General features: G+C 54.2%; 1 protein-coding gene across 1 annotated transcript; it reads left to right on the top strand.

Annotated features, from left to right (window-relative positions):
• The first annotated feature begins 377 nt into the window (after positions 1–377).
• Positions 378–1,506, top strand: FOXL2 (forkhead box L2). Its single transcript, XM_003803941.2, is given in 2 exon segments — positions 378–1,079; positions 1,081–1,506. Coding segments are annotated over 2 exon segments (1,128 nt in total).
• Positions 1,507–9,566: the final 8,060 nt, after the last annotated feature.

The following is a 9,566-nucleotide window of genomic DNA, read 5'->3' as shown; positions in this document are numbered from 1 at the left end:
AGCGCTGGGGACTTGAGAAGGCAGCTCTGCCAGAGACGCGGGTCGCGCTTCGGGAAACCGCGGGGTGGGGGAAGGGGAAGAGCGCAAAAAAGAAAACCCACCGAGGCGGGGACTGGCTTGGGCGGGGAGGGGCGGCGGAGCCGGAGCCCCTTTCTGTTGGGCGGACTCCCCATGGCCAGAGGCTGAGCTCCACTCCCGCCGGCCGCTCCCTAGGGGAAGGGAAAGAAGAAGGAAAGAAGAGAGCAGAGCAGAGAGAGGCCTCGGCAGTCTCCAGAAGTTTGAGACTTGGCCGCGAGCGGACTGGTGCGCCCCAACTATTCACCGCGCCAGCGCCTATAGAGAGAGGGGCGGCCCTGCAGCGGCACGCCGGCTTTGTCATGATGGCCAGTTACCCGGAGCCCGAGGAAGCCGCGGGGGCCCTGCTGGTCCCAGAGAGCGGCCGCGCAACCAAGGAGCCGGAGGCTCCGCCGCCAAGCCCGGGCAAGGGAGGCGGGGGCGGCGGTGGGACAGTCCCGGAGAAGCCGGACCCGGCGCAGAAGCCCCCGTACTCGTACGTGGCGCTCATCGCCATGGCGATCCGCGAGAGCGCCGAGAAGAGGCTCACTCTGTCCGGCATCTACCAGTACATTATCGCCAAGTTCCCGTTCTACGAGAAGAACAAGAAGGGCTGGCAAAATAGCATCCGCCACAACCTCAGCCTCAACGAGTGCTTCATCAAGGTGCCGCGCGAGGGCGGCGGCGAGCGCAAGGGTAACTACTGGACGCTAGACCCGGCCTGCGAGGACATGTTCGAGAAGGGCAACTACCGGCGTCGCCGCCGCATGAAGCGACCCTTCCGGCCGCCTGCCGCGCACTTCCAGCCTGGCAAGGGGCTCTTCGGGGCCGGAGGCACAGCGGGAGGCTGCGGAGTGGCGGGCGCAGGGGCCGACGGCTACGGCTACCTGGCACCCCCCAAGTACCTGCAGTCTGGCTTCCTCAACAACTCGTGGCCGCTACCGCAGCCGCCCTCGCCCATGCCTTACGCCTCCTGCCAGATGGCTGCGGCCGCCGCGGCTGCGGCAGCCGCGGCTGCGGCCGCGGGGCCCAGGGAGCCCTGGCGCGGCTGCTGTGGTCAAGGGGCTGGCGGGCCCCGCCGCCTCGTACGGGCCGTACTCACGCGTGCAAAGCATGGCGCTGCCCCCCGGCGTAGTGAACTCGTACAACGGCCTGGGAGGCCCGCCGTCTGCGCCCCCGCCACCGCACCCCCATCCTCATCCGCACGCGCACCATCTGCACGCAGCCGCCGCACCCCCGCCAGCCCCACCGCACCACGGGGCTGCCGCACCACCCCCAGGCCAACTCAGTCCCGCCAGTCCAGCCACCGCCGCGCCCCCAGCGCCCGCGCCAACCAGCGCGCCCGGCCTGCAGTTCGCCTGCGCCCGGCAACCCGAGCTCGCCATGATGCATTGCTCTTACTGGGACCACGACAGCAAGACCGGCGCGCTGCATTCACGCCTAGATCTCTGAGAGCCCACCGCATGCCAGCGCGGACGAATGCGAGATGCAGAAATGAGCGACGCCGGCCTCGGTTGCTGCCACAGCCGCCTGCTGGACCTCGCGCCCTCTGAGGCCGCCTTTTGAGCCAGTGCCCATGGCTCCTCTGCGCTTCCTCACTCTCCTCCGCTCCTCTTGCTCCTCTTTGTCCCCTCTGCTTTCTCCTCTTGTGCTCGCCTCCTTGACCTCTATGCCCTTGTGCTCCGTGGTCCCGAAGCGGCCTCTCCGCGCACGTTCTACAGGCTTCGTCTCTTCCCAGATCCCCAACGTCTCTTTCCATCCCCAATTTTGGCTGGACACCCTATGCCAAAATTCCCCGCGGAGAGAAAGCTCCGAGGGCCGAGAAGCAGCTGAACATCAGCTGTGCAGACCCCTCGGCCTTCTCCCAAAGATCGGTGGGCTCGCGCTCGGCTTTCCCCGCCGACTGCCGCGCAATCCTTAGAAGCTCCAGGCTGGACCGGCGACGGAACCCGCGCCATCCAAGAAAGGGACCGACGAACTTGTCTCTTTGCTCGGCGAACCCTCTTGAAGCTGTTCAGAAGCCTCTTGCCGCGGGATCCCCAGGATAGGGCGGGGGTTGGGACCAAGCGGGGAGCCAGGGCAGCCTGGCTCTGCGGCCTGCGCTCGGGTTTACACCACATCCCCGCGCGGACGAAAGCTTGGTTTCCTCAGCTCTCCATCTCCGGCTTCGTACACCTCCAGGCTGTGCGGCTAGCTAACATTTTGCTTAAAAGATCGGTGGGGCTTTTTTTGATAATCAAAAAATATTTTTAAGAAAAAATAATTCACCGAGAAAACCGGCGAAGTATTGTGGCCTTGGTGTTCACTAAAGCTAAACGTGAAAATCAGAAGTTTTAATGTTCTTCATTTTCTCTTCTGGGAGATTTCCCGTAGAATTCCTGTCGGGCCTAAAACATGCAGTGTTGAGAGATGTAGGAGAATAAAAGGTGGTTTCGTCTACAAATTGGGGGAGTTCTCTCTCTCTCCGAATTTGAAAAAAAAAAATTAAAAGCAAATTTCCCCGGATCTTCCGATGCAAGCCCGGGATGGCGGGAGATCACTGCTGGCGGGGCACACTCTGCAGAAATGGTTAGTCCCTGCCTGGTTTTTGTTTTGCAAAAGTCTTGCTTCTCCCACCTTGGGAAGGAGAAATGTGAAACCCAGCAGCCGGCCAAAGCGGGCTTTTAGCCCGAGCTGGCTGACCAAAAACTCTAGATCTGGTTGTTCTGTAGTTTGTCGTTTGGGGGACCAAATTTTCTAGAAAGAACTAGAGCACTTTTGTTGGGGGTTTGGTTTTGTTGTTGGTTGGTTGGTTGTTTTTTTTGTTTGTTTGTTTGTTTGTTTTGTTTGTTTGTTGTTTGTTTGTTGTTTTTGTTTTTTTGCCTTGTCAATTTTCAAATAAATTTTTTGTCCTTTCTTTTAACACGGACTTATATTATTTCTTTTGCGCCTAAATTTAGCAGGTAGCTAAAAGAGGGAGATGTTCAGCAAGATTTCATCTTTTTCAAGAGTGAGCAAGGCAAAAGTTGAAGGGAACAAGGGTGGGAGGCGTTTGTGGCTGTCGCTGCCACTCTGTTTTCCCAGGGATTGTTTGTTTTCTGTGACATTGCTGCTCTAGTGTGGCTCTTTTAACTTCAGCTGAGAGACCTTATCTGCCAGGGTTCGTTTGCAAGGCGGGACATTCACAAGGTAGGATTTGTTCTATTTTTGCACCCATGCGACTTTGTATTTTACCTCTTACACAATTGTACTGTGAGCTATGTTTCATTATTATCCTCGTTCTTTTAAATTTTTCAAGTCAAATATAACAGACTAGAGTTTATTCCAAGTGGAAATAAAACCCTGGTTGTGCAAATGTCAGTAAGCTGCAAACCTATTTACAAATGTACAAGTGACTGATCACTTTATTATTTTTAATAATCAGAATTCACCTACCTTAAGGTATGGATAAGCAATTTGGAGGTTTTAGGCTGGCGGGGGGTGTTGAATATACTGCATGGCTGGCAAAATCTAATTCTTTTTCCTTCTTTTTCTCTACTGAGATCTTCAACTAACGAATTAAAATCCATGCTTCTGCTCATGCACACAGGCATTTGACACAGTTGCAGTCTTGGTCTCCCAGGCGGATTAGGGGTGATCAGCCTTCAGTCTTCTGATGGTTGACAGGTATCTGCCTGCTCTCACAGGCTGCTGCACAGCTGGGGCTAGACTTCATGCCCAGCCACTTGTCCCACGCGGCCCTCCTCCATCTCCCACCCTGGACAGCAATGGTGCAGATCCCCACAGATCCTGGATCGGTTGTACATAGCAGGGAACGCTGCAGCCTCTCACTTCAGCTGACCTGTATTCAGGCCGTGGGAACCTCAGGGTGGTGTCCCTGTTGTGTGTAGTTGAGTGCAAGGGGATTTCTGCTTAGAATGGTTTCTGCTTAGAATGTCCCCTGCTCCCTCAGTCATCCCCCACCCCTAGACTGTGGACAGAGATAGACAGATGGAAGACATAGCCATGGGGATTCTCAGGGGCATCACCTTCAAAGGAGACTGGAGCAGGCCAAGAACCGGTATGAGCAGGCCAGAGAGGGAGGCTCAGCTGAGGCCGGAAACCCAAGAGGCCAGTGAGGCCTGGTGTCCGGGTGCTTCTAATGTCCCAGTGCTACACTGTCTGGCTAAGGGGAGTTGCAGAAAAGAAAGAGGGCTGCTGTGCACTCATCTATCTGTGCTTTCTGTGATGTGAAGATGTGTCCCATGGGCAGTTGTGTAGTCTGCCTGCTGCATGTATGTGTGCAGTGTCAGTTGTGTGTTGGTGATGGGGTAGGGGTGTGTGTGTTTGTCATTTACCTCATAGGGGTGGAGAACCTGCAGCCTTGAGGCCACATGTGGCCTTCGGATCATTAAGGGCAGGCTTTTGACTGAATCCAAGTTTGGATTCTGTCAACGGGCCACTCTCAGGGTTCTGAGGACCCACGTGAGGCCTTGAGGCCACAGGTTCCCCACCGCTCACTGGGGCATTGTAGTAATCATATGGCTGACACTTAGGGAGTGCTTGCTGGGACTACAGTGTATGTTGCATTTATACTTTATTGGTAATATGTGCGTTTATGGTCTGGCTATATATTCCCAGCTTGCTGAATAATAACAGAACACATACAGAACCTTTGCTTCATCTGGCAGAGGCTCCATGTTCTGAGGCTGGCTGTCAGTACTCCCCTAACTTCTCTCCTGAACAGAAAAAGCAGGGGAGGGAAGCCTTCAGGGCAGAGCCCTACTGGGCAGGTAGCAGCTCACCATCAGTGAGGTAAGAAAGATTGCCTCAGCCAGTGATAAAGAACAGAGACTCTTTCTACCTTTGAAAATGGAAAGGCAAGAGGAACCCAAGGCTGGGAAGAGAACAGCAGACTCCCCAAGTAAGGAGGATGAAATAAAGGAATCAGTGGGGACGTTCTGTATTTACACAGGGATTGGAGGAGGTGAGAGAAGGAAGCCAAGTCACACCCCACTTCCCCATGGATGTCCACAGGAAGACAACTGTCTAATTCTAGCCTTACATGTTTCTCCATACTCTAAAGTTTGATCGTTTTCCCTAGTGCTAAAAGTTTGGGGGCAATGTAATACTTTCTTCATCTCTCATTTCCTTTCTCTCCACTCCCTCTTTGTACTTTTGAGTTTGAATTAGAGAAGCTTATTTAAGGAATTCCCTAAGAAAGGGAAAAATTATTTAAGAGAGTTCTTGATATATAGTGATTATTCCTTAGCATATGTGGTCTGGTCTAGATGGCCAGCCCACATGGGTGTAAGTATGTAATGTCTGCCAGTGTGTGCTGTAAATATAGGGTAAATAGAGTTTGATACAAATACCTTGCCAATTTCTGATATCCTTAGTAATGAGTTGCTACACATAGTGTTGAATGAAAAGTATGAGGGTGTAAACATCTTCATACTCGCCATTGATGGGATGAGCCATCTCCTCACATTTACACACAAATTCTCATGGTCATCTCTGCCCCCATAAAACTGCCCATAGTAAGTGGGTTGGGGAGTAGATGTCCTGTTCTCAAGGGAGACCGGGTGTAGTTTTTGCCAGTGAATTAATTACATGCACCAAAAGACTGTGGGATAGGGACTAGGGACTGGCCCTGCGCCACAAACAGGCCTCTTTCCCCTACCCCCATCCAGATCCCTCCACCTTGGTCTGTAAAGAGTTCACTGCCTCATGTCCCAGCAGAAGCCCTGGACCTTTCCACCTGAGGTGTATCCAGCCTTTTTGCCCAAATCTCCCAGAAGCCAAGGCTAGAGGTTGGGCAGAGAGGCACCCTCTAGTGGTAGGAGGAAACTGGGGGCAGACACAGACTTTATACCCTCTGTCAGGCAGGAGAGGATGAGCCAGGAATCTGGGTCTGGCCTGAGACAATCTGCTTTTCATTGTGCCCTTCCTTCCATGAAGGCTTGAAGTCACTGAGCTGGGCTCTTGGCCTCTGGGACAGGGGTTTAGGGCTGGGAATCAGTTTGGTTAGGCTCAAGAACCTTATAGTAGCTCCACTTTGTGGATCTAACCCAGTGGTAACCCTAGGGCCCTGACACTGTGTGGCAGCCCCTGCTCCTTGCAGTAGTCTGTGGGACTGATAGGAAAGGATGGGGAGCAGGAGCTCAGACCTCTCTTCTATGTGATAGGGACCAGAGACACCAAGCCAGCAAGAGTTTCCTTCATGCCTCAAGTTCTCTACCTTAAGGACAACCAGAAATTAAGAATTCTTAAAACCAAGCAGTCTTGGCAACTTTCTGCTTTCTGGAGACAGGGATCCAGGCTGTCATATATATATATATATATATAGAATGTCTGGGTCCCACAACCCCAAAGTTACATTACATTTGAGGAACTTGAGGTCATACAACTATCTGTGGAACAATTGACCTCAGTGGGCTTAAGGAGAGACCTGAGAGCAGCTGAACCTAGATGCCCAGGTCTAACAGTGACACAGGCTCTGCTGCATGATGTGCCAGGGAGCTTAGTGGGGACCGGGGGTGTCTGCTGGGAGAAGAAAGAAGCACAAGTCTGGGTCTGACTCACCGGCAGGTTGTGTCACAGAAACTGCAGATGTGTGGGCTGTTCTCTGCACAGTATCTAGCTTACTGATGAGCTCTGACAAGCTTGTTCGGGACCATGTCACTCCTCGGAGGTGGCCTGTGTAGGATGGGGCAAAGATGAGGGCCTGGTGGGCCAGGAAGAACTGGTATGGAGCTGAATCCCCCTCTTAATAACTGTAGGCTTGGGCAAAGTATCCATTCAAGTTTTGATTTTCTCCTCTATGAACTAGAAATAATTACATATGTGTGTGTGTGTGTGTCAGGATTATATTATCAAAATAAATATTGTAATGATAAAGTGCCCATTTTATAGCAGATGTTCAATAATGGTTACTCTTCTGAAAGAAAAAAAGGAAAGAAGAAAAGCCTTTAGCAGTAACTCTGTAGAATCCAACCCAGCCGCGACGGCCACGCCACTCTTGTCCTACCCAGGATCTCAGTCCAGGGGAGGCGATTGCATCCATCCTGCCCTAGCTCCTCAGCTGTGGAAATGAGGTGCACTCTATTGCGGTCGCAGGGAACAGCCGACCTCTGAAGGTACCGACGGTGGGTTCGGGGATCCAGCCCCAGGCTCCTGCAACAGCCCTCTGGCTTCTCCTAAGGCTGTCTTCCGGAGTTTGCAAAGTTTTCTCTGAGAAAGGGCTGGCTAACCCGCAAAGCGCCACTGACCCAGGCACTCGGGACAGCCACCGCCGCCTCTGCTCACCGGCTTTCGAGCTGGCTCCTCCAGACCTCAGGCGCCTGTCTCAGCGACGCGGTACCGTTCGAATTTTTTCTCTTTCTTTTTCGGAAAAGCAGAAAGTAGCCACTGGGCGGGAGGTTGCGGGGGTCAGCCTGTGGGTGAGGCTCCCCTAGGCCTTTGTGGAGAAACGGGAAACCTGAGGGGCAAACGCAGGAAACGGGTTGGGCCAAACTGCAGAGGCACCGCCAGCGGGTGGGGAGCGAGGGCGGTGCGGGGCAGCGGCTGGGAAGGCTCGGCCCCGGGTCGCCAGCGCCTCTCCTTCATTGGCCTGTCCGCGGCGCGGGCTGAGGCCCTCCGGCCAACGCCAAACAAAATTCGAGGGAGAATGACTTGCCCTGTGTGAGTACAGGGTGCTCTCGACTGCGGGGTGGCAGGAGGCCCTGACTGCGCCCAGAGGTGCGGAAAGCACAGGGCAGTGGCCGGCGAAGCTCCAGCCGACCTGGGGGACCGACTTGGATTCTCCAAGTTGGAATCTCAGCCTGCGGTGTTGTCCTTAGTAATATGACTATCAAACCGAATAAAATAAAACCTTTCGCAGGATTTTCCCTTGTGCGCAAACGAAAACTACTTGTCTAGGCAAGCAAAGAAAAAGGCAGGATCCCAGGAAACTATAATCTCTATGGACAGGGAGGAAAGGGGAATATATGCCTTTTGCTTTTTGCTTGTTTGGGGGGAGAAAAAAAGGAAATTCAACACATATTTTTAACAGCCCCCCCGCCCCCAGCAATCGCTAACCAGGCTGTGTGAGCTGAGAGCCAGGAAGCCGAGACCCCGCCCGCAATGACACCGGGCCTTTGTCCTCCTTCCTGAAGCCCCTATGACATCTGACCGCAGAGATAAAGGCCGGGTCAGAGTCCGGTGGAATCCCGAGGGAGGGGACAGCGGGGACCATCCCACTCGCCTCTGTAAATGCGGTATGGCCGTGGGTCCAGCTGGTGGGCCTCCTGGACCCGCGGCACAGAGAATACAAAGTCAGGGACCGTCCTCTGTCGCAGGCTCAAATGAGACGTGGATCTATGTTTCCCCTAAAAATCTTCTGCCACTAAATTCCTAGGACCCCCGTTCACACCACGTTGTATTTTCCTATTTAAAGCCTTCAGGAGTGATGAGGGACTGTGGTTCCCTGACTGACGGATCCCCAGAACAGGAATCTATGCTTAACCTTTGCCGCCACAATTTGCAGCGACTCTGGCGTTGGCGACCGCTGGGCTAAGTTTGCCCGCACGATCCGAACCTGTAGTCTCTGTCCTAGCTGCACTTCTGTGCCTTCTGGTAGCGGTGGAGACTCCTCCAGCGCTGTGCCTCAAATTTTCTGTGCAACGCCCTCCTGTTGGCCAAACGGGTCTGCAGAGAGGGCGGGAGGGCGTTTGTGGTCTTTATACTATCCTTTTCTGTGATTTAGAAACACAGGTCGCTGTGGACCTCAAGTCTCCTCGGAGTTGACCTTGCAGGCGTTAGCCTTGAGCTTCCCAGGATAATCATGAGGCCGTTTTCTCCGCAGACACACCTGCATGATGAGAACTCAGAATCCCTTCAAAGAAGAGCGGAAGAAGAGCCCAGTGGTCTGTGGGTACGTGATGGAGGGCTTTTCAGGAGCCATGCTGCGCTTCCCACACACTCCTTGTTGTGCCCTGGGACCACTGGCCAGCGCTGCAGCCTATAGGGGACCCGCAGCGGCATAGTGTCCCAGGCTGTGAGGAATCCTTGGTGGCTTGTGAGGGTAGGGTCCCTCCTTCTCCCCCTTCTCTGAACTAAATGGGACAGGTACCCTCCTTCACCTTCAGTGGAGGGCGACAGACCTAGGGAGTGAGCCCCTGCAGCCTCAAGTACCCACAGCGGCCCCCACCACCTCCTCTGCTCCCTGCCCCCACCAGCCGGTTCAGAGGTCTCAGTCCCCACTGAAACTGGAGCTGCCACCGCCGGCAGATGAGAGATAAAGGAGCCCAGCGGCGCCGAGGCACTGACCGGCAGACCCGGATCCGGTCTTTTCTGCGCTCCGGGGCAGTGCCCGAGCCCCTGCTTTCCTGGGTGGCACTGGTCCGCCTTGAGAGAAACGGGTGGGCTGAGCAGTGTGTACAGTGTGAGGCACAGACAGTTAAGTTTGTGTAGTGCACGCATACGCCTCCAGAAGGATGTGCTGTGTCTTTGTGCCTTTGTCTTGTATGCAGGGTTCAGTTCAGGTCATGCACATTTACATATGTGGGATGTGT

This window comes from Otolemur garnettii, unplaced genomic scaffold, assembly GCF_000181295.1.
Source record: "Otolemur garnettii isolate 467f Iridium unplaced genomic scaffold, OtoGar3 scaffold00032, whole genome shotgun sequence".
Classification (NCBI taxonomy): domain Eukaryota; kingdom Metazoa; phylum Chordata; class Mammalia; order Primates; family Galagidae; genus Otolemur; species Otolemur garnettii.
Note: the sequence above shows the minus strand (reverse complement) of the source record. Positions and strands in the feature narration are given on the sequence as shown.